The sequence below is a fragment of the Equus quagga genome, chromosome 2, assembly GCF_021613505.1.
Source record: "Equus quagga isolate Etosha38 chromosome 2, UCLA_HA_Equagga_1.0, whole genome shotgun sequence".
Taxonomy (NCBI): Eukaryota; Metazoa; Chordata; class Mammalia; order Perissodactyla; family Equidae; genus Equus; species Equus quagga.
In genome coordinates, this window is record NC_060268.1 from 145,724,391 (window position 1) to 145,749,816 (window position 25,426).

A 25,426-nucleotide genomic window follows, 5' to 3' on the forward strand; every position below is an offset into this window, starting at 1 on the left:
AGAACATGGAGAGAAGAATTTCAGAGTTGACATTGTTGCAGGTGCTTCAAATTCTTTGTGCTTCAGCTTGTTTACAGATAAAAATGGGAGACTTACCTTGTGTGACAATGACCAAGGAAAATATTTTCTATTTAACACCTAAATGTTACTTTGAGATCCTGTGGAAATGTCTGCATATTTGAAACTCTGGTTCTTCTCACTTTTTCCCTTTCAGCCCAACGTGGTGCACGCTTTCTCTAGTGACATCTTATAAGATGCTGGAGAGGAAATAACAGAGGTCTTGGGGTCACGTGGGCTTATTTTGTGTCCCAGATCAGTCTTTGAGTGTGAATGTAGGCACATTAGTGATCTCCATGGCCCTGTTTGTGTACTTTGTACCTTATGATAATTGAAAACAATATTTTTTAACATTCCTAGCCTGTCACGGGGGCTTGAGAAATGGAAGCTGCCGTTACCATTACCCTCCTGCTCACAGCCCTCCCCAGCCCAGTCACTGCAACCCTGAGGGAAACCCTGAGAGCAGCAGTATACTGAATACCTTCTACACACAAAGCTTAGCACCAGAACACAAAGACATAGGGGCCTGGTTCTTGCTCTGAAGAAGTTCTGACCCAATGTTCTCTCTCTACCAAGAAAGTCCTTCACAGAAGCTCAGTTGCTTTGAGAGGATGTTTGAAGAGCAGAGGATTGTGGGAACCTCTTCACTTTCTGACCCCATGTTGTTGGGATAATACCTGTGGAATAATAAAGGCTGCCCCATTTCCACCTCTGCAGAGGAAAGAATCATCCTTAGGGAGTGTCCTGTGTGTTTTTCTGGAACATTATTTAGGAATAATTAAAATTTTAGTGGACATGTCAATGTAAAAAGGAACACTAAGGCTTTTTCATCTGGAAATTTTGTATTTTCATCTGAGAACCTCACATGCAAATGAAACATTAGAGATTGCTGAAGACTTTAGGCTATTTCCCAGTTTATCTCTGAAATCATTTATAAATTTGGGAAGGATAGGATCATTCAGTAAAGGAAAAATAAATCTTATTTTTATCTTCAGATAAAAAAATAACCTAATTATAATCATGTTGCTCCCTTTTCTCTCTTCCTCCTCTATTTGGTGCATTTATTGATTATCATCTGTGTTGCAGGGAATATGCTACATCCTAGAGAACAGGAATGAATGGAAGATTGTTCCTTTCCCTCAGGAGTTCACGAGGAATTGAAAACACTTGTACACAAATATAATTCAGGGTGTAGTGTAGTGTCATAAAAAATGGACAGATTACTTTTGTGCATACAGGAGACTGGAAGCCCCCTTTAGAAAATGCCCTAATTTCCATAGAATTTTTTTTTCCCAGTCATTTTCTGATGTCATTGAAGCATGTGTGTGTGGTCGAGTAACAATATTTTCCCTTAGAGCTGTTGAGCTCCACAGGCGAGTGCGACGGGGAGAAGCGGATGTGTTGCTGTGGTGTCTGAGACTTCTCAGTTGGAAAAGACAGAGTGTACTCAGGCCCGAGGCTCAGAGTTCACGAGGTCCCATTCCTGCTCTGTTGCGGGGAAGCCTCCAACAGCTTCTCTGAATTTAGAAAGGCTTTCAGAGAATTGGGAGAGCAGCACAACACGGTTTGGATAGAAGGAAGAGTGCTTTCCTTTACGATAAAGTCACTTAGGAAGGGTCTGAGTGTTAGTGTTGCTGCCGGTCACATCTCTCTGATCTCACAATTCTGGACCAAGTGAAAATAGGTTTAAGGCACCAGGTGAGGATCAGAATCAAGTGTGCCTTTTATTCTTTGTAAGTTGGGCCTGGAGAAAGTGGGAGATTGATGAGTCTTCTTGTCCCTTCTGCTCTAAATTGAACTGGCTTGCCTACCCCATCACAGGAGGTAGCTGGAGACCTTCAAGGCGAGGAAGCCCAGGCCTGAGAGCTTCCTTGGGGAGAAAGAAACAGGGAGGAGGACTTGCCCAATTGCTGCAGGCCGGGTCAAAGGGGTAATAGAAGGTAAAGAGGCATGGCCTGCTTCTGACTTAATGGGGCCTTGAGAAGCACATTTATGGCTCTCTGGTTATATATTAAACTTTAAGAAGCAGGAATCATTCCAGGTCGCTAGGGTTCTATCTGGTATAAAATTACCACCAAAGTAGACCAGATAGCTTTGGAAAAACCGCAGCTATCTAATTCACCCCACCCTGCCCATGACGGTTGGTGCGGTAATTCATGGCCAGACTAAAACTATGTCTACCTTGATTTCTTCTTTAACCTTCTATAGACCGTAATCAAATTAAGCTCTGCCCACATTGTAGTCAGCCTTGCAATCTACCCTCAGTGACTCAAGGGGACTTGGGAAGCTAAATCTGCTCTGAGCTAACTTTTCTGTTCCTGGAGCATCAGAGGATGGTAGAGTGGTCTAAAGCAGTGCTTCCCAAACTATAACGTGGGTTAAGTCTCTTTAGGAAACCAGTTAAAATTCCCAGCCCACCTCCAGAGATTCTGAGCCTGTAGATCTAAGGTGGGGCCTATTAGGAATTTGTATTTTTAAGAGATCCCCAGTTGATGCCGATGCTGCTGGTACAGTGACCATAGTTTGAGAAGCACTGGTCTAAAGCAGGAATCAGCAAACTGTGGTCTGAGGGCCAAATTCAACTGCTTGTTTTTGTAAATAGAAAGTTTTGGATCACAGTCAGGATCATTTGTTTACATATTGTTTATGGCAGCTTTCACGCTCGCAGAGCTGAATAGCTGCAACCAAGACTGTGTGGCCTGCAAAGCCTAAAATATTTGCTATATGGCCTTTAACCAAAAAATATTTGTTGCCTTTTTTGCCTTTTTGAAGCACCAACTTTTTACTGAATAATTGAATAATTATCCTGAATGTTTATGTTCTCTGTTTCTCCAAATATGTATAGATGCTGGCTGTTTGGTTTTTTTTAAAGATTGGCACCTGAGCTAACGTCTGTTGCCAATCTTCTTTTTTTTCTTTCTCCCCAAAGCCCCCCAGTACGTAGGTGCACACTCTAGTTGTGGGTCCTTCTAGTTGTGGCATGTGGGAGGCCGCCCCAGCATGGCCTGATGAGCAGTGCCATGTCCACACCCAGGTTCCAAACCAGCGAAATCCTGGGCGTCTAAAGCAGAGTGTGCGAACCTAGCCACTTGGCCATGGAGCCAGCCCCTACAGATGCTGTTTTTATTAAGAAAATACAAATATATTAATTAATATCACTGATTTTTTTCTTAGTAATTATTATCATTTTTTCACTCGCGGATGAATTAACAGTGCAGTTTATATTATGTGGAGGTCTGAGAGTCTTTTTATGTTAAAAAAAAAAAAAGAGATAGGTGTCCATATGCTTGGAAAGGCTTCTCCAGGGCTTATTCGTAGAGTTTTATTCACTTGGTGAAGATACAGGGAGGTCCTGAAAGTTTCTTATTAAACTGGATGTATTCTGGAATAGAATAGAATCCTTACAGTAACTCTGAATCCAAGCTATCTCTTGGAGACCGTGCAGAGTAGAATGACATGAGCTCTAGCCTGGCAGGAATCCTTCTCTGGGCCAGCTTCACATGGCCCAGGATGGAAACATCCATGAGGACATAAGGGTCAGTGATATTTTACCTAAAACATTTGCGAAAACGTTTTCAAACCCAGGAACTGCTAGATAATTGTACCCTGAGACCTAAAAGAGATCTTACCTCAATAAAAATGCATATTTACCTGGAGATGTGTATCTCTTTGGTGTGTAGATCATGTGTTTTTGCAAAAAGACTTCACTTTTATCATATAAACTCTTGTGAAAAGCTTTCCTTAAGTATTGGTGTCAGGTCATTTCAGTCATATTCATTTCTTATTATAATCAGAGATTCAAATTTTACTTTGCAGAAAAAGTTAGCTGCTATGCCAGACCATACGGATGTTTCCCTCAGCCCAGAAGAGCGAGTCCGTGCCCTAAGCAAGCTTGGTTGTAATATTACAATCAGCGAAGATATCACTCCGCGCCGCTACTTCAGGTCCGGAGTAGAAATGGAGAGGATGGCTTCGGTGTATCTTCAAGAAGGAAACTTGGAAAACGCCTTTGTTCTTTATAATAAATTTATAACGTAAGTCTTTTGTTTTGGAGATCTGAGAAATGAGAAAATTGGAAAAATATTTACATGGTATTTCAGTAAGATAGGATGACAAGAATGTTTTCACGTTCAGACTAATTTTACAGTGTCCCAAAGCATTAGATGTCTAGGTTTTTAAATTACCAAGTGTGTATTCAAAGGCATCCCCACACCATCTCTGAGGCTTAGGGATGATGGGAAGAAGGTCAGGGATGGGGTGATGATCAGGAGGATCAGATAACTTCTCAATAGGTCAATACAGTAAACTACATGTCCCTTTAACATTCTTCACAAATAAAATTTCTTGCTTCATGTCATTCTCCCAGCACAGGAACGTAAGCTGTACGAGAGCAGGAGCCTTATTGCAGCTCCATCTGTTATCGAACCTGAAGTGAGTTCGCTCACCCACTGTGCAGCAAGCCAATCTCTAACACCAGGGGTAGTGGAAGAAAGTAAGAATTTTATTATTGCACAGAGCTGAGCAAGGAGAGAGGGTAGCTAACACTGAAATCCCAAACTCCCTGAAAAGCTAAAAGGAAGAGTTTTTATTTGGGGTTTTAGGTAGGGGAGGGGGAATATATGGCGTTGCTGGTGGGAGCTTTCCCACCAACCTGTCTTTGCCCTTGAGACTACTTGCAGAGAGGAGGGAGCCCGTGACCTTGCTGGTCAGCAGCTTTCCCACCAGCGTGTATCTCTTTGCCCGGAGGACATAGTGAATCCAGGTGCTTGTCCTTGGCCGTGTCTGTCTCCATGGAGGATAGTGGATTCTGGAGCCAGGAAGCCAGGGAGTAAGCAGGGAATGAGTGTTTTGGTTTTAATCCCATGTATGCTGGGTTTAATGTAGGGAAACTGATATCAGGGTCGGGATCACATCTATAGCACCTGGAACATGCCATGAACATTTTTAAAATTTGACTTGATGGGCTGAGACTGGGGGACATGTAGAGAATCACAGCAAAGATCTGATTTGGGGATAGGGTGTAGGAGTCAGTTTCACATTGTAGTTAGTATTTTTTTAAAAAAAGACATTTATCTAGCTGTGGAAGAATGCTATGTGTGAAAGAGCTTTTAAAATATTGAGTGAAAGCGGCTACTATATCAAAACAGCCATGTGAAAATGCACTTCACATTAGATAGATATTTATTAATAACATAATCCTAGTTTAAGAGTTAAGAGAAATGGGATTTAGATTTTCCTTGCCAATTTGCTGTCTTACTGGTTGGGAGGCTCTCCTGTTACCAATAATTATTTAATCTGAGGTAAACCTCTTATTTTTGTTTTAATTGAAAGCTGTGTGTTGATTAACATCATTCGTTAGTTGAGGTCTTAACCTGAGAACATTTGAGAAATTGAAAAGACAAACTATTTTAGAAACTGCGTCCCCTGATTCTACCAAGGGTGAAATTAAAAGCAGTTTACGTGGTACACAAATTGGGTTCTGCATTTTGTTCAAGTTAAAAGTAACTTCTTGGAAATTGAAAGAATAGTTGAAAACATCCTTTGTGGGGAAAATGAGTTGTTTCTAGAAAGTTAAGCAATAAATATGAAATCAGAGGATATCAATTGTCGTTGATAGGACACATTTTCCATTTTAGTTTCTGAACTATAAGTTACCGCTTGATAATAGTGCTTTTTCACCTTCTGCTTGAGTTTTGCAAACACTCCCGTGGAATCAAAAGTGTAAAAGGGAAAGGCCACCATACCCTCTCAGTTACTGTGTAATCAGAATATTTGAATTCTCTTCTGTCATTATCAATGTGATAATTTATAATTCACTTATTCTCCATGGACCTCAGTTCCTCATCTACAAATGAAAGACTGTGGATGAAAATATCCGAGGTCTCTTCAACTCTAAATGTCTGTGACTTTATTCTATTTGTAAAGCCTTAGGTAACTAACAACTTATGTAGCCTCTTTAAGCCTTAATTTTCTAATTTGAGAAACAAGTTATGATGCCATTCCACTGTACCCTGTAGGTGAGATGATGAATGTATGTGTGATTTGTAAACAACAGAACATCAGTAATTATAAGGTATTGCATATTAGTTGATCAAAAATAGTATTTACAGCCTGTCATGATCTATCAAGGAAGGGCTATTCATTCATTTAACAAATACCTATTGAGCACTTATTCTGCAGGCTGGACACCTGATTTGCTATAGGGATATCCCTTTTCTTCTGCTGTCCTTTGTTCCTCAATAAGGTGATGAAAAATAATTATCTCCTAATCCAGTAGGGATTCTGGCTATGTTTCTCTTCTCTTAGTGATGAATTTTCAGTTGAGTTCTTGATATATACACTACGACACTACTCATTCATCAGTGATCCTTTGAGTCTTTTTCAGTGATGAGAAGGGGTTACATCGATCACTCCAAACTCTTAGATTTTTACATGATCCTCTGTGTTGCTGGCAGGATTCATAAGTAAGGTGGTGCTCTGGTGGGGTGAAGCGCCCAGGACCTGGAAAGATCAAAGCGACGTGGTCTATTTAGGGAGCATCCTGACCATAACCCTTTAACCTCAGTGCTTAGTTTGCTGAGCTTCACTACCCTGTAATGCCAAAATCATACTCGTGCAACCTTTGATAGAAAGGCAGATGAAAGAATACAGGTTCAATAAATTATTAAACATGCCCTTTTGGAAAGGAGGCTCATTCTCATATTAGAACCCATCACTGAACTTTTTCTGTGATATGATGCTAAGGACATGTTTTCTCTTTCTCTAGTTTGTTTGTAGAAAAGCTTCCTAGCCACCGAGATTACCAGCAATGTGCAGTACCCGAAAAGCAGGATATTATGAAGGTATTGTGGGATCAATTCTCCCCTGTGGGATCAAATGCTCCACAAGTATCCATTATTGATTCACCCCTTTCCACTGTCTCATCCTCTTGAGAGTTTAAGCACAGAAAATTCATTCCATTAGCCATGATGTTTCAATCTCTTCTTAGACTTTTAATCATCATTACTGAGCCCGTGTAGGATGTCTTATTGAAACTAGGGGGAAAAAAAGAGAAGAAAAAGATCAACAATGTGCTCAATCACCTTAAGGCTTGAAAGAGGAATTATTTCACAATTCCTCCCAGAGACGGAGGGAATCGTTGTCTATTTCCCCATACTTACGTGAGACAGTCATTTGGGCTGGTTTTGATTATTCCGTAAAGTCTTGAACCCGAAAACTATTTGAAAATGAGCATTGATTATTAAGGCAACCACAAAGCTCTAATTTTCTTCTTATGGTACTAGCCTGATAGATAATAAAGTGTTTAGGGGGCGGCCTGAAATATTCTCAAGGAGAAGGAAGATTGTTGAATTGTATTGATTCATCATCAACATTTGCAGGATATATAGTTACAAAATATCTTTAGCTCAGAATATATCCTTTTAAATAACATTTTAAAAATATTTCCAATTTATTTGTCTTAAATAGTTTGGGTTAATCTTATATGAAGGAAGATAAAACACTATATATACAAGCCAATCACAGCATGAAATTTTAAATAACTCTCAAAAGATTATTAACCATATAATGGAGTAAAGACTCTCTTACCAGTTATATCAGGCCTGCAGTGGCCTGTAAGTAGAACTTATTTTGTGAAATGATCATCTGCATTTTTAAATTTTTCTACACACTTAATCAGAACTGTCCTTCATTATCATGCCTTTGTGTAGCATTTCCACTCAATTCTCTTGTTTATTCAACCTCAGCAAGTTCTGTATGGAAACCAAAGGTCCCAGGCTGCCAATGTGACTTTTTTACTGTAATTTAGGGTTATTCACATTTTTAGTTGTAGGAAAAAATTCTCCAAAGGTATATACATTTTCTTTGTTTATGCTTATTGAATAAACGGATGGATGGATAGATGGATGCATGCAAGGGTGAATGAATGAATGACAAAAGATTAGGAAAACAGAAATTTTATCGAAAGAGCCTGCCTAGAGTCAGGAGACTTGGATTCTAGTCCTAACTGGGTCACTGGCTAGTTGTATGATGTCGGACATGCATTCTAATTTTTCTAGGCCTGTTTCCTCATCTCTAAAAAGGTGAGTGGTCCTTGGACTATCTCAGATTTCCCAGCCGTTAAGAGTCACTGGGGTGGTTGGCCCAATGGTGTAGTGGTTAGGTTCACGCACTCCACATTGGCAGCCCAGGCTTTGCAGGTTCAGATGCTGGGCACAGACCTGTGCACCACTTATCAAGCCATGCTGTGGCAGCATCCCACATACAAAATAGAGGAAGATTGGCCATGGATGTTAGCTCAGGGACAATTTTTCTCACCAAAAAAAAAAAAGAATCACTGAGAAGTTGTTTTGAGATCCAGATTCCCCAATCTCTTCTCTAAATATGTTGATTCAGTAGATCTGGGAATCTATATTTTTATAAGAAGTCCCTCAGTGCTTTTTACAGTCTGTCAGGCCTAGGAGTCCCTGCCTACCATGTTGTCTGATCTTCCTTCTAACTATGATGCATATCATTTACATGCTGTGGAAGGTGCAGGTAGAAACTCACTACCTAAAAATGGGGTACCCACCTAAACGAAACTCTTATGTCACCAGTGGAGTCAATAAAGGTCTTACAAAGGAGATATTTTTTCCCTTCCCTAACTGCGAAGTTATATTTTAGAGCCCTAGAAAAGAGAGATTTATTTTTCCACCATCATCTTTGGTTACTTGTGTCTTGATTTCTGATACATGTACCAGCTGTTTTTCTTTCTCAGCTGATGATCTGAAAGACTATACTGAAAATCCCACTAATCAATATGTATATATATATTTTTAAAAGAAACTGAAGGAGATTGCATTCCCAAGGACAGATGAATTGAAAAAGGAGCTTTTAAAGAAATATAACGTAGAATATCAAGAATATTTGCAAAGCAAAGTAAGTTCAACTGGTACATTTATTTCATGACTGTTTTCTGTGCAAATATTTTTTAAATTTCATTTTCATATGAATTTTTCAAATGTCATATGCATTTAAATTAAAAATTAAAGATGCAGTGATGTAAACCAATTAAAAATTCATGTTGATGTCCAGGTTACGCACTTGCACCAAAGATGTGGTATTTTTATTTCCCTATACTGTCTAATAGTGTGATGCATTAGAAAATAGATTTCCTACAGTGGTTTAAGAAGAGCTTTTTGACCAACTCTTGCCAATGTGACCTTGAGCCAGATGACTGCTTTTTGCTGATGAACAAAGGCAGTAGGAGGTAGGGAGGAGAGTGGCATATGGTTTCTGATGTATCTAATTATGTAGGCCTTGGAAATGTGAATTTGATTCTTAAATATTATGGTCAATATTACTTTGAGATGGAATAATAGCTAACCATATGAGTGAAATGTAATCATATCACCAATAAGTGGTGGTTCCTAGATTATTAAATGAAGAGTGAAAATGATAATGATGTCTAACAGACTGAAAAGCATTGAAAGAAGAAATCGACCAAGTTAGTCTATAGGACCTCAAGTTCAAAACTTGAATTCTTAATGTTTGTAGCATTCTTATAAAGTTTGTTTTGCTTTTTTTGTTTGATTGTGTGTTTCTGTGCTTTGGAAGTTGTCACCTTTACTGACTCTCATTTCAGTTTAGTCTCATTAACTCTGAACATGGTCAGAGAACTTCTGTACTTTCCATGGGCGTAGCTAGAAGTCAGGTGTGAGTGGGGTGTTTTGACTAAGTGACAGAAGGAATGTTGAAATCAGAAGATTCCCTCAAGTGTGGATCTTGATGATTTGATTTGAACTGTGAAAGATAAAAATGATCCTGGAGGCTCAGACAAAGCAACAGTAAGGGAGGGAAAAGCCCAGTTAAGTCTCCCTTCTACTCTTAGCGATGTGCATGGTCACTCCCTCTGGATCTCCCTGGGAGGAATGGCCTCAGCAGCTATTGCACAGCTTGCCTTTGGTGATACCAGTTACTTCGTAGTCCACAATAGTATCCCACGTATATGACATGCAGAGATCTCTAGGGGAATAGAATGGCAGCCTTTATGCCTAGAAGAGATGAACAGACACACCCGTAAGCCCTCGGCTACAGGCAGCACCAGGATCATCTGGGAGCTTATTAGAAATGCAGAGTCTCAGGCCCCCCAGACCTGCTAAATCCGAATCTGCCCTTTGACAAGACAGGGCGATTCGTGTGCATATCGAAGTGCTGCTGTGAGCTGTGTCCTCAGCCCCACCCCTACCTTAGAGTAGCTCCTCAAGTCTAGTTTTCATCAAAATCATTTGGGGAGCTTATTAAAGGTTTATATTCTCTGATCTAATAATGCCTGGATATTTTCATTAAGACTGGGGAGCTTGAGAATCTTCATTTTTAACAAAACTCCTGGTTGTTCTGAGAGAGATGATTAGACCACATTTTGAGAACAATTTCTTAGTGATTCCCTTCTCCATAAAATTCCAGCAGTATGAGTTCTAGAGACAAATGCCAAAGGTTCTAGGGCAGCACTGTCCAAGAGAACTTCTTATAATGATGGAAATGTTCTGTTTGATGCTCTCTGATATGGGAGTCGTTAGCCACATGTGGCCAGTGGGTACCTGAAATGTTGCTAGCACAACTGAGGAACTAAATTTCTAATTTTATTTAATTTTGTTTGATTTAAATTTAAATAGCCACATGGGGCTAGCGGACAGTGCAGTCTAGGGTGATATAACCATTTCTGAGATATTTTGTTCCAATATTGACCTTGATTTTCCACTATTTAACAGCACAGGGATAATGATGGGAACTTGGTTGTCATGGCCTGTCTCCGGTAAAATCTGAGTGGATTTAGATGCTGCCTTAATCAGATTAAGGGGCTTTTGCCATGATGTATATTTTCCTTACTGTCACGAGTGTACTGGTGGGCATATCGCAGTATCTAGCTGTGTCTCTCTGTCTGCTAGAAGACTGAAAGTTTGATATTTTTGCCTTGGAAGCTAACCTTTTATTCTGGCAACTGCATTTTTTTAGAACAAATATAGAGCTGAAATTCTCAAAAAACTGGAGCATCAGAGATTGATAGAGGCGGAAAGGAAGCGGATCGCTCAGATGCGCCAGCAGCAGATAGAATCGGAGCAGTTTCTGTTTTTTGAAGATCAGCTCAAGAAACAAGAGTTAGCCCGGGGTCAGCGCAGCCAGGAAGCCCCAGCGCCATCGGAGCAGATTGATGGGAGCGCTTTGTCCTGCTTTTCCGCACACCAGAATGACTCCTTGCTGAATGTATTTGCAGATCAACCTAATAGAAGTGATGCAACCAATTACGCTAGCCATTCTCCTCCCGTAAACAGGGCCTTAAAGCCAGCTGCTACTCTAAGTGCTGTTCAGAGTAAGTGATGAAATGCACCCAGCGAGACATTGAATCTCTTCTAATGGAACCGTATTACTGTATGTCTGGGAGGGTTCTTCTCATTTTGTTATCAGTTGTCGTAGGACCCTACGTGATGTGGTGTGAGTGATAGAGCTAGTCTTTCAGTACCATCTGGCTTTACTATGTGTAACCTTAAAATTCAGGAAACCTGATTTGTACCCTGATAGAGTAGAGACTCTCTAATTAACAAGGCTATATTTGGTCATGCTACAGAGATTTTAAGAGAAGAATTCCAATCATTTTTTTTCATGTAATTTAACTGAGAAACACATGAATCTTCAAGGTAAACACATACTGAAGAGGAAAGATGATGTTGAGAAAATTGTTTGTCCAGACCTTTGCTCAAAAATTTAAATGTAAATATTTAGCATTTCGCTGCTCAGGAGGATCTGGTACACACAGGTAGTTAAGCTCCAAATGGATTATGTGTTTTTGCCAACAATTAGTGCTGCTTCGTACTGCTGCATCAGTCCTGGCAAGTTTCCAGAGCCAATGGGAAAGTCTTCCCGGCAGACACTGTCAGATGGAGTTTGTGTTTCCATTTATTTTAAAAGAGTTATGATGGGGAACCATTTTATAAATTACTTTACTGCTAATTATTTCTGAAAACATAATAGTTTTACTTAATGATCATCAACTTTCATAAAGATGAAAGTACCATATGGGAAACATAATAAAGAGTATTTTTCCTGTATCTTACAGGCTATGAGATGTAGTGTATGCAGGCTGCACGCTTTAAGAGTGTGTTTGCTTTGGGGCTGGCCCCGTGGCCGAGTGGTTAAGTTCGCGCGCTCCGCTGCAGGCGGCCCAGTGTTTCGTTAGTTCGAATCCTGGGCGCGGACATGGCACTGCTCATCGGACCACGCTGAGGCAGCGTCCCACATGCCACAACTAGAAGAACCCACAAGGAAGAATACACAACTATGTACCGGGGGGCTTTGGGGAGAAAAAGGAAAAAATAAAATCTTTAAAAAAAAAAACAAAAAAAAAAAACAAGAGTGTGTTTGCTTTGTGCCAAAAGAAAACACGCACATACATGTAAATAGTTGATCTAGGGCACAAAGATATAAAAATGCTTGCGCCTTCCCACTTGCTTATAAAATAATTTATATGCAAAGTGTAATTTTATCTTCTTTCTAGTTAGTGTTTACTTTTAGGATTTTAAAATATGGAAGATGGAGCACCAGATAATAATTTTATTTTTCATATTTATATTGACCTGCAGTTGCTTGCCAAAAACAGCTTTGAAGGATGGAATGTAAGATTTGTTTTTTGAGTTTTTCTCTCTTTTCTCTTTCTTAGATTTAGTGGTTGAAGGACTGCGCTGTGTAGTTTTATCAAGAGATCTTTGCCACAGATTTCTACTGCTAGCAGAATCTAATACAATGAGAGGAATAGAAACCTGTGGAATACTTTGCGGAAAACTGGTATGATCTTTGCTTCATGTCTCTCTGCACGGGATACTTTCAGTAGTAATGGCTTTCTAGTAATAAGCAGAACAGAATAAAAGCATCTTAAAAGTTATAAATATTATGAAATTATCTTTACATAGATTAAGTTTACGAAACTACTGTTATTATTACGGAATTATCCTTCTAGAAAATGGATTGCAAAGTTTCAAGGATACTTTAAAAGCTTATTGTAAAGAATTAATCTAACCATATATTAAATCTTTGTTTAAAAAACAGTGGAGTACAGGTCTTCAGATTTCCAAAACCATCTAATTTTCTGAATCAATTTCCATTGCAACTGATAGTTTCACATATATTCATGTAATTAATTCTACCCTTTTTTATCAGTGACAGGTATCATCTTACCATCTTTTTTCAGGTACACGTGGAGTAAAACTACAGTTTTGTTGTTTTCTTTAGTTTAAGGCAGTAATTTAACAAACTGAAATCTTATAGTCCAGGTCATATTTAAGTATGAAGATTTTTATCAGAAATATGTGTTGAAAGACAATGTCAAAATAGAGGGAGATAAAACAGAGAGGATACATTTAATCGGACTTGCAAGAAAGAGGAACAATGTTTCTTTGAAAGTGCCCTTTCATAGTCTCTTTTGGGTATCAGTTTATATATTTCTGGGTCTAGGCACATTTTCAGTCCTGACTATTTAGCTCGAGAACTGTTAATTGAATAATATGTTTCATTCAACACACATTCACCTATTGTATTCTGGTATGGCATCATCACTTTTCCTCCAGGAGAGAGGAAGCACGGATAACAAGCATAGGAGAATGACCTGCCATCTCCTCCCTCCTCCCCACAACCACCTTAGTTGCCCTTCAGGGGGCAGTATGCTATCAATGCCTCTTCCCCAAGACCATATGTTGTACTTAGTTTGATTTGTTCATTCATTCATTCCTTCATCAGACATTTACAGAGTACCTGTCTGTGCCTGGCGCTGTGCTAGGTGTTGACATTCAGTAACCTACAACAGCCATGGGTTCCTGCCACATGATGCTTACATGATGCTTGTGAAGAACCAGACAGATGATTAATTATAAATGGGGCTGGGTGCTGTCAATGGAGCACAAGATGTCATGGGAATGTGAAACTGGGAAAGCCTTGTCTGGCAGGGTCAAGAAGGGCTTACCTGAGAAGTGGTGTTTATGCTAGGCCTGAAGAATACATAAAGTCAGCCATGAAAGGAGGAGGTAGGATGGAGGGAAGAGTTGTAATCAAGGCTGGAGAAAGAGTGCCCAGTTTGCAGGAAAGCCCTCAGACTAGAGAAGATGGTGCTGTGGAGGGATAGACAGCCACTCATAGCACAGACATCTCTTACCTGAGGATCCTACCAGCACTTCACAACCTTCTTCCTTTCAACTCTTATCTTTTATGCGAGGAGAGTAATTTGTTTATGCTTTCTCTTTATCTAATTGCAAATCCAAAACATTACCCTAATTATGAAAACTCCCAGTGAGTCCCCCCAGTAGAAGAAAGTCCTAAGTCTTGAAGTGAAATTAAATATAATTAATAAAATAAAAACAAGACCATCAACAAACCTTAGAGGTGTCCTTCAGTAAAACCACAAAATTTTTTAATGAGTATCTCCCCCTCCAAATAAGCCTGCTGTTGTGTTTTTCTGATTTTTCCATTACAGATACAATATATCAAGACATTATTTATTAACTAAACTTCTGTGGACCAGCCTGGGATGCTAATTCCTATTTATGTACATTTTCTGTTGTGAAAATGAGTTTCAAGGTCCAAACAACTGGCTCAGATTTTTGGCAAATAATCCATTTTCAAGTTTGGGACTTTGGTTTTGAATTGTGATCAGATGGGAGGATCATGATGCAAGTGGTGGGGCAGTCTTGTAGTAAAACATTGCACTTGTAGCAAAACACTGTACTTCTATTCAGAGTTGTTGTTCTTCCTGTCAAATTCTTGTTATTCTTTTTCTGCTAATTGTTTTTTAGACTCATAATGAATTTACTATTACTCATGTCATCGTGCCAAAGCAGTCTGCGGGACCAGACTATTGTGACGTGGAGAATGTAGAAGAATTATTCAGTGTTCAGGATCAATACAATCTCCTCACTCTGGGATGGATCCATGTACGTTTGACCTTTTGGGTCTCAGTTTATTTTTTGTGGTGTGCCATTGTCCTCCTTGAGGAAATGCAACCTAATTTAAATAATTGCTTATTTTAAAATTTTTTCAAGTGTAATAAATGTCGTCATATGAAAACATTTTCTTCACTGTTAGGCCATGTCGAAATCTGTCAGATCTGGATTTGGAGAGGGGTATATTATGCTTTTCTCTATCATCCAAAGTTAGAAGAGAGAGAAACATTTGGGAGTTAGGTGACTTGTTTCAGTGATTTTACATAGTTTAATGGAGGCCTAGTTAGATTTTTAACTAATTTGACTAGATGGTTATTAATATTCTCTTTTGCTTTGCTGTGGATCTAAAGTAGATTATTTCAAGAAAATTTCTGAAACAGTTCGTTTTAAACAGGTGTTTGTACATATCAAATAGGGACCATATGCTCCACTGCACCTCCCCTGCAGACCAAGGATGTATGTATCGTTGTATAAACAGCCATGGAGTGGGGCCAAAAGAACGGGGCCAAAAACATTGGGTTCCAGCATCCACCAGGCTATCATAGGGCAGGAAAGGGCTTCCAATCAAAAGACATGAGTTTAAAGCTCGGCTTTGCCAAGAATTCTCTCTAGGAATGTTGGCAAATTATTTAAGCAATCTGAGCATCAGCTTTATCATCCATAAAAATGGGGATCATAATAATGGCCTTCATGTGATGGTGAGTTTTAAATGAGATAATGTCAGTAAATTTCTTAGCACATTTTTCTTGGGACTCAGAAAATCGTACCTATTTTTATTGATGATGTTACTCTACTTTTCGTATCCATGGTTTAATCCATCTGAGGGACATTTTTCCATTCAGTCTCACACATCTGGGCCTGGGGTAGGGACAAGTCATCCTGCTGTCATGGGATACTGCCCAAGATTTCCAGGGCACATCCTGGGGACCTCCAAGAGCCCCGAAGAGTGATAAGTGATCATTTTTATTTTACTTTATAGAGAAGTATTGAGTAGGAGCAGGACACACCCACGCCCCTCACACAAAATCAAGCATCTGGTGTTGTGTAATTTAGGATGGTAGGGGAGCGTTTAGTCCCAGCTCCACCTGTTAATTCCCATGTGCCCCTGGTCAAACTCCTAACCTCCTTGTCTCAGGTTCCTTCACTGACCAAGGTGGGGCTAATGAACACCTTTTCTCCTTCACTGAATTTCTCTGAGCCATAAACAAGATACTAAGTGTGAAAGCCCTTTGAAAAGTATAAACCACCTCTCAAATGCCAGAAATTATTTATAATGATGAGTTTTCCAAACTTTCCTTAGGTCTATTTGTTTTACTTAACAGTAAGTAATGCGCCTTACTGTTTACTTAGAAATTACTGGATTTTAAAGGCATTATTTAGTTTAATGTGATTTTCTGTAACAAGAATGCATTTTAAAGCAAAAGAAATTGTATCATAAATTGAGGAAGAAAGACAGTCCATTAAATTACACTTACATTGAAAAGTCACGGGACTGGCCCGGTGACGCAGCGGTTAAGTGCGCACATTCCACTTCAGTGGCCTGGGGTTTGCCGGTTTGGATCCTGGGTGTGGACATGGCACCGCTTGGCAAGCCATGCTGTGATAGGTGTCCCACATATAAAGCAGAGGAAGATGGGCATGGATGTTAGCTCAGGGCCAGTCTTCCTCAGCAAAAAGGGGGGAATTGGCAGAGTTAGCTCAGGGCTAATCTTCCTAAAAAAGAAAAAGAAAAAGAAAAATCAATGTTGGTTTATCTTACAAAATGTTTCCCAAATTAGAAACAAAAGTTTTTCCCTATGACCTGTGTATATAATGTATGCAATAATGAAGTTAAATCATTCAAATAATGGATTTGGCATAATTCTAGAATTCCAGGACTTTGCTTTTTGTTTAATTTATTTTACCATATCAAATTGTTGTGATTCAATGAAAACACTAAAATGTTATATTTCTAAACTTCAGTGGTTGTAATGACTTTTTGTGATGATTTTTATTGGCATAATAATAGCAACAAATTCCAGAGCTAACTTTTTTCCAGGTATAAATTAGTCATAGGAAAGACAGGCTGAATCAGAATCAGACAGATCTGGATTTGAATTTAGACTTCTCAGCTTAACTAGCTCTGTGACCGTCAGCATGTTATTTACTCTTCTGTTAAGCTCACTTTCCTCATCCGTAAAATGGAGATGATAATAGCACTTATCTCATCTTGTTTTTGCAAGAATTCAATGAGATAATTCATGGAAACTGATTAGTTCAGTCTGGCGCATTATTCAGTTGCAATAAATGGCATGTGCTGCTATTGTCATCATCATTGGCATGATCATTTCTATTTCCATAGAGTGGGTGGTGGGGTGGGAGCACCATTCTCCCAAGGGAGAGCTGTCCTTATCGGAGTAGAAGTGATTCCTCTTGGCAGAAATGAAGGACTCAGAATGTCTTCTGGTGTGTGTTCAGTCTGGAAATAAATTAACACGCAGAGAGATTTGTCTGTTTGATGTTCTGCTTGCTGCCTCCACAGCACTAGAGTTTCACTGAACACTTCCCTTCTCACCAAGGCGGAGAAGGCTCTGTGTAGTAGTCGAAGGTTTGCACTGAATCAAATAGCAGGCAGTCAGATCTCCCACTCATACCCTCGCTAAAGATTTGGGTTTTACCAATTACGATAATTTCCATTCCTCAGTTGATCTAGGTCTTTGCAGACCAAGAGTTATTTTTTTCCTTGTAGAACATGTATCTTTCTGTAAATAGGTATCAACAGGTTTTACCTTCATCCTGTTAGATAAAGTAGAAAGGAGTTTTAAAATCTTGCATTTCTTTAATAGCCCATGGTTGTGTGTAAAGTCATGAAGCTATTTCTATGGGTCTATGCCCTCTAGTTAACAATGACAATGTTAAAATAATGACAGCAGCAGTAATAATAGCAGCTTATGATTTTGATTCCTTTCTCTGGGCTAGGCACTGTTCTAAGACTTTTACACGGATTGTCTCATTTCGTTCTCATAACAATCCCATGGAGAAACGATTGTCCCTGTTTTGCAGTTGATGAAAGGGCATGAGGAGGGTATAGAATCCTCGCAGTGTCACACACCTAGTGAGTGACGGAGCCAGGACCCACGTAGGGCATGCCAAGGACTTGATTTCATGATTAAAATGGTCACATTCCGTTTTCAAGTATAATTGGGGTTTACTGCAAATTTTAAAATCATTATGGGTGCATGTAGTTTTCATATTCAAATGTGAATCACTGATTTGTCACTCATTAACACAAGTTTGTATACAGCCAAAAACCTGGAAAATACTTCTTTTAATTTATAATCTCCCCTTCCTTCTCATGATGTGGGTATTTACTTGCTGTGAAAGATGAGTCCAAAATACCTTCAACAATTTGGAGAGTTCCATTCTCCCGTTTATAGGGAATGGCAATCCATGAAAGGATACACGTGTGGTAAATTTAATGGAAACTTTGCTTTTGTGTCCATGGTTTTATATAAAGTATCTCTGGGTTTCCAATTACAACTCTGCTCCTTACCCTCTGTGTGACCACAGGCAAGTACTTAAAGGAGACTCGGAATCCTTGTATGTAAAATTGAGGTACTAAGTATCTGCTCAATGAGTTATGATGATTAAATGTGAATCTGTTTAAAGCCTCTGGCAAATTTCCAGTTCAGTCTTTCCCGAAAAGCAGAAGTTACATGAATACTCTCACAAGCCTCTTCTCAAAATCGTAGTTATTCCAAAGATGCACAAAGAGAAGGATTATGTTAGCAAGACATTTTTAAAAATCTGTATTAATGATGGTGAGAAAGAAAAAGCAACTAACTAGAGTTTTCTCTTAGAATGGGCTGTGGTCTTGGCTAAGACAGCTACCCGAATAAGATTGTCCGCTTTTCTTTTTATAGACACATCCAACCCAAACTGCGTTCTTATCCAGTGTTGATCTTCACACTCACTGTTCCTATCAGCTCATGTTGCCAGAGGCCATTGCCATTGTTTGTTCACCAAAGCATAAAGAGTAAGTGAAACCGTGGAGGGGCCCGGGTGAGGCTTTGTCTGGGGCTGCTGAGTTCAAGTGTGTCCACATACCAGGTTGTGGCACATGGATAGGCAGACACACCATGCCCTTGGGGAAAAGAGATTAGTGACAGCCGGCTCCCATATACCTGTCTTGCTTTTTAAGACCCTTTCAGTGTTAGGATTTCGGGTTCTCTTTCTTCAGTTAGCATGACCTTCAAGTGGATAAATTGTATGTTATAGCAGTTTGCCATTTGAGATCTTAGTTCTACCATATTATTTCCTATTGTGAGAAAATTTCCAGCCTTAGCTTAATTACCTCCAAAACCTTTCCAGTTTTGAGAGACAATGATTATCATAGCATGATTACAAGCAAAGGAGTTAGACAAACTGATGTTGGAATCTCAACCCCAGCCTCCAGTGGAGTGTTGAGCAGGATCCCTGACCACTGTGAGCCTCAGTCTCTTCATCCCTGATACCTTCCCATCGCAGACTGATGTGAGGGTGGAACTAGATAAGAGTCTATGTAAAGAGCTTAGCATAGTGCCTGGCACCACTGCCAGCACTCGATAAATATTTGCTGTTGCTGTGAACAGTATTAGCATGATTAGAAAAATTAGAAATATCTGCCACCTGTAATTTCCTCCCACGGGGTCTCGGCTTTTCCTCTGTGGTCTCACGTGACAGTTCAGTTGCTTCTTCCCCATTACAGTCCTGCAGGTGCTTGGCGGTAGCATTGGCTCCTTGGGGTTTCTCTTTTTGAGGCCAATCATCAAAAGATTGGCTAAAAAATCACTGTGGAGTTCCTAGTTTGTGGTTTCTTTCTCCATCCCGTTTGAGGAACACGTATGCTTGCACCATTCTAATAAAGCATCTGGAAAGTCCAAATGATCCTTAATTTTTTTTGTACGTTTTTCACCCTGAAATTTAGCACTGGCATCTTCAGGCTCACCAATGCTGGCATGCTTGAGGTTTCCGCTTGTAAAAAGAAGGGCTTTCATCCGCACACCAAGGACCCCAGGCTGTTTAGTGTGAGTAGACAGTGTTGGTTATTTTTTGCAGGTATTTATATTTCACTTCCTCTTTTTTTTTTTAAGGAGAGAACTATTAGCGGTGTCATATGGGATAAATACTAAAACACTGTGCTGCTTCGTTTGGAGTTTTCTCATCCAGAAAATTAATCAGTCTTCTGATTTATTCTCACTATTATTTTGTTTGTAAGGGAATACCGGTATTTCTGTAGCAAAGTTGATTCTGCATAAAATTACCTTTCCATTTCTGTATCTGTGTGATACTTGAAGAAACACAGTTTTCTGCAGACTCCAAGTAAGCAGACAGTTATTAAATAAAATTATATTAAACGTTTCATGAATTATTTCTGCTTGATGTGCCCACATTAATTTTTTCATAACAATTCAATGAAAACTATAATCATACGTCTTGATCGGCTTCGTGTAGCCCCCAAAGAAACATTATTTGACTACATCTTTTCTTTCTTACTGCTTGCTTTGTGGTTCTCTGGCTTTCACATCAGAGAAACATTATTTTGAAGTGAGAATTTATTTAAAATGAAAATTTCTTGGCAACCTCTGTAAATATTTTCCCGTTGAAAATGAATAAACCCCATTGTATTTGTTCTGATGGGAAATATTTTTTTAAATACGGAAGCTTTTTAAATTTGGAAATTCGTACCTTCTTCCTAAAGAGAATCATGTTAAACGTTGTGGTGTAAAGCCAATTTTTTCTTTTCTAGATATGCAAACATGTGTTGGTAAAAGACATAAAAATAACCGTGCTGGATCTGAGGTGACATGTTCCGAAGATTAGCATCGTCAACACCAGACACCTACCCATGGACATGTGGTTGCCAGATTTTCTTAAGATGTTTTCAGAAATGACTGATATTTTATATTTATACATTTTAGATCAGGAAGTTTGATATTTATTGCTCTTGCACATCTGAAGTTTTCTTTTTGGGTGGTTCTGTCTCAAGAGAGGTCACATGGTGTTCAATCAGTACTTATTATTGTGCCCAAATACTATGACCAGACAATAAATTGTGCTGCAAACAACATGTCTGGTATTTATAGAGGTCTCTGCATAGATTTTCAGAGCTTTAGGTGTTTCACTGTATTTTTTTTCATTCCTGTAAAATATAATTCCAAATAAGAAATTCTGAGTATCAGGTGTTCTCCAAGACAGGCCGTCTGTGTCTGCGACTTTTCCTGTGGGTGGTAGAAGGTAAACAGTTTACGCCTGTGAGAAGAAACGTGGCTGCAGATGGTGGAGCCCATCCTGTGTTTTCAGTGTCATCACATCCCAGGCTCACAGATGTCCGCAGGCAGACAGCGTAGGATACCAGAACAGTGAGCTTCTACTTGCGGGTCGGGTGTCAGAGGGCTCCGGGCAGCAGATGATTCATCATCTTGATTTAGAGGACTAAAAGTGGAGATGCTGGAGAGAGGAATGAAAAAAGACTCAGATAAAAGTGTAAAGCCTGTTACTGTGGAAGTCAACAGGGGTGACAGGGAGAAGAATTGAGGCATGGGAAATGCTGATAATTTTCAACCAAAAGAATGAATAAGAAAATAATTTGGAGGTAGTTGAGGCCTGAGCCTTTCTGAGGCTGGTCCAGACAAAGCCGGGGGAAGAAAGGTTGTGGGTTTGCTGAGTTGCTCCCTTCACAGAGATCATTGCTTTTCCAGTAGCGTTGCCTTTACTTACACTCCACGACTTGTCAAAAGGCTGTAGGTTGTGACCCTTTGGAGGTGTCGAGACACACCAGGGAAGGGTTAGGAAGTCTCCGGCGACACGTGATGACAGGAGTGATTTGAGGTGGAAGGGCCAGGGAGATGCCTCCTCAGGCCTGTGGCTATTACAACTTAAATTGCTACCTGAAGAGACTCTCAACATTGGCCCAAGGCTTTTCAGTTACAGTGAATGAACAGTGCCCTGCTGAGGGGGAAAAATAATTTGGAAAGAGCAGTCATAATTAAAAGTATCTCTATATAAATCTATGCAGAGGGAATAGGAAGAAAAATACATTTAAACTGAAGAGGATATCGTAAATACACTGCTATGGTATTATTAAGGCTTGGAATGGGACTTGTGACTGGTACCTAGGTAATAAAAGCATTTACCTTGATCAACAGATACAGATTAAATAGAAGGAATGGGAGACTTATGGACTATGTTGGCAAGTTGAATTGGTAGGAAAAACCTGAGGGTAGAAACATTATGGAGAAAATTTAGCTGCAAATATGAGGAGAGAAGAATGGAAGTGACATTTTTGAGGAGCAAAGTCCAACCATGGCAGAAGGATATGGATGCCTTCTTTCTGAGCATTTACACAAGACTAACAGGGAGGCACAAGAAACAGTGGTTAGGCTTCAAACGATCTTATCATCAAGGGAACATCATGTTCAGCTAAAAGCAGATCATAATAAACCCTGGACTTGACTAACTGATTGTTTAATTTCTGTGTAGACAATTTAAATGCTAATCAATAAGGTTAAACAAATGGATGTTGAGTTGACAGAAACATTGGGACATTTCCAATGATCCTATAGTGGGTACTTTCAAAGGAAGTAAAGACTGAAACGTATAGGGAAGTCCCTAGGAAATCAAATGCATGCTCTGCCACCCTAGACATTCCCAGTGAGGTGGGCACAGGAAGGCATTAGAAAAAACAGCCTGGCATCCCAGCAAGCTCGCTGATTTGCCCAGGTTTCAAAGGAGCCTGTGTAAAAGCTGGAATGCAGGCACTAAGTCCAAAAGCAATTCTGAGAAATGGATAAAAATTAGCAACTAAAAAATAACAGAAGATTGACTAGGAATTGTCAGATGACAAAAATAAAACAATTTAGTAATGAGTTTGATGTCCTGTTTTTCAAGGGAAAACAATCCACGAACTGGGGGTGTACAGAGCCTCCCAGGCAGCAAGCACTCTTCCTCAGGATGTTTGGGCAAAAGCGAGTTTTATAGAGCCTTAGAAGAGGCAACACGGAAACAAGAAGATCGGGGATTTTCTTATAAGGTTAGCGGGTTTCTAGGGTAAGGTGAGCTAAAACTGAGTTGGAGATTGTGATTGGTGTACGTTAGGTTTCATTGACAGGTGTTTACCATAAGTGCAGGATACCATTAGGTTGCCATTTGTGATGTGGGCCAGGCCACTGGGGCAGCTTCCATTTTGTGGGTCCCGACATATGAATTAACTTTATCAGAATTAACATAGCTTCTCTGGGAACAATTCATAGCCCATATTTCTATTTTATTAATAGGTAGGTGTATTACTCTGCAGATCAGAAAGATGGTGCAGGTATGCTTAGAAGCAGGACAGCAGAGTCTTACGTTCTGCAGTCAGAGAAACTTGGGTCCAAGTTCCAGCTCTGCCATGTACAAGACAATGCTTTATGACAGCATGAAAACCAGAATACAAGAAGCTAGTAGCAGGGCAATTCCTCAGATATGGGTCTTTCCTTACTCTAGCTTAGCTTTGCTCTCCTTTCCAACATTTAAATTTCCAACTCCAGCCGTCTTCCCCTGAATCTTCAGTTTCTTCCCTGACAGGATCAAGCTAACCCGATCTAACCTTCTCTCTTTCCAATGTCTTGGGTATGCCAACCACAGCTTTCCCAGACTTTGCTTTCCTCCTGGCATTATATCTGAGTTGCCAAAATGACCTTGTCTGCATGTGCTAGCATCCATTTTTAAGTTCACTGATTTTTGTATTCCAAGAAGGGCTGTTCCCTGTTCTCTGAGCTTGAATGAGATAACATCCCTCCCCTATTCTCTAATACTGACATCGTGCCACCCAGAGCCTGCTCCACTTCTCATTCTTGAAGCACCACCCTGTGGGCCGCTCCATCACTTGTCTCTGCCTTATGACAACTTGTAGGCTTGGAAAATTCAGATCCAAGACTCCAGAAGTAGAGCTTGGCTTGCCTTAGGCATGGGGACCTGGTTCTACAACCACCACCAGCTAAAGGCAAACTAACCTTACAAGGCTGGCTCCACAGACAACCCACTTTTCTCTGAGTGATGCTGTCCTCAGCTTCTTAGTATGTAAGGACACCATGATATTCTGACATACTTGATCAAAGGAAAAGATTATATAATTTATCCAAGTAAAAATGACGAGTGGGACTAGAATAGTTGAGAAATAAGTGATATTCTCAACAGAGAAATCAAAGATACAGTAGAGGACCAAGAGGATATAAAATGAGAGGTATCTGATGAAAAAACTGTGGCTATTGAATGGTGCCTACAGATAGAAAGGACTCATTTGAAAGCCTAGAACATTTAGCTTCTTAGATTTCTGTAAAGAATAGAAAGAGCGGCTATGAGTATGTAAACCCAATTATATGCCTTCTGAGTTGCAAATTAGAAGAGAACTAATTTTTCATTAAAAAGATATATTGTATCCCCTAAAAGAGTGGGGCATTTTTGACACTTTCATTTCCTTGCAAGGAGAAGCACAATCTCAGGCCTGAGGTGAAGTTTGAGAAGGTGTTCTTGAAGGGGACATGACTTCCTTATTGCCAAGTACAAACCCAATTAACCAGATTTCCCAGAAGGACCTTGTCACAGTGCTGAAGGACCCTTGGAATCAGCAAGCCAGCGACATGCCCTTGCCTGGCAGAATGAGTCCTGAGGCTCTATCTGAAAGAAGAATATTGGAAATGTAGCCACACCATTGAGGGATGGGCTGGCCAGGAGGGAGAGCCCATGCCAGCCACCCTGGAGGCCTGTGTGAGTGTGTGTGTGCATGTGTGGCTGAGTGCATGACCACTGGTGTTCCTTGAATGAGCTTCCTTTGGAAGATCTCATTCACAGCAGGCAGAACAGCTCCCTCTTTTGAATATTCCAGAGCCCCATTTGCCACTTCCTTTCTCCTAAGGCAAAGATAGTTCTTCATTTCTTTTCAGATTGGTGTTTCTATAGAAAATGAACCAATTAAGACTGAGCTTCCTGTTCTTTAATGCTAGTCAGTTTGTGCTCAGTGCCTGGCACCTCGCAGTACATGTCATGGGCTGAGTTGTCTTCCCCCAAAATTCATATGTTAAAGTTCTAACCTCCAGTACCTCAGAATGAGACTGTATTTGGAGATAGAACTTTAAAGAGTTAATCAAGTTAAAATGAGACCATTAGAGTGGGCTCTAACCCAACTGATATCTTTATAAGAAGAAGAGGTTAGGACACAGACATAGAGGGAAGCCCTGAGAAGACACAGGGAGAAGATGGCCATCTACAAGGAAAGAAATCTCAGAAGAACCCAAACCTCCTGACACATTGATCTCTGACTTGCAGCCTCCAGAAGTGTGAGAAAATAAATTTCTGTTGTTTAAGCCACCCAATCTGCAGTGTTTTGTTGGGCAACTCTAGAAGACTAATAC

The 25,426-nt window shown here is 39.9% G+C and overlaps 1 protein-coding gene across 7 annotated transcripts in view; it reads left to right on the forward strand.

The window, feature by feature from the left end:
* Positions 1-25,426, forward strand: part of STAMBPL1 (STAM binding protein like 1) — a 66,749-nt gene that overhangs the window by 25,596 nt on the left and 15,727 nt on the right. For 4 of the 7 annotated variants that reach the window (XM_046654837.1, XM_046654839.1, XM_046654841.1 and 1 more), the window contains exons 3-11: positions 3,874-4,091; positions 6,824-6,899; positions 8,878-8,973; positions 11,050-11,404; positions 12,749-12,873; positions 14,871-15,008; positions 18,920-19,032; positions 19,963-20,062; positions 20,785-25,111. In XM_046654837.1, the coding sequence (XP_046510793.1) occupies positions 3,874-4,091; positions 6,824-6,899; positions 8,878-8,973; positions 11,050-11,404; positions 12,749-12,873; positions 14,871-15,008; positions 18,920-19,032; positions 19,963-20,062; positions 20,785-20,841 (1,278 nt within the window). In that variant the 3' untranslated portion in view covers positions 20,842-25,111. Of the gene's footprint in view, positions 1-3,873; positions 4,092-6,823; positions 6,900-8,877; positions 8,974-11,049; positions 11,405-12,748; positions 12,874-14,870; positions 15,009-18,919; positions 19,033-19,962; positions 20,063-20,784; positions 25,113-25,426 lie in introns of those variants that run through there. The other 3 variants (XR_006887650.1, XM_046654842.1, XM_046654843.1) reach the window with 2 other exon arrangements.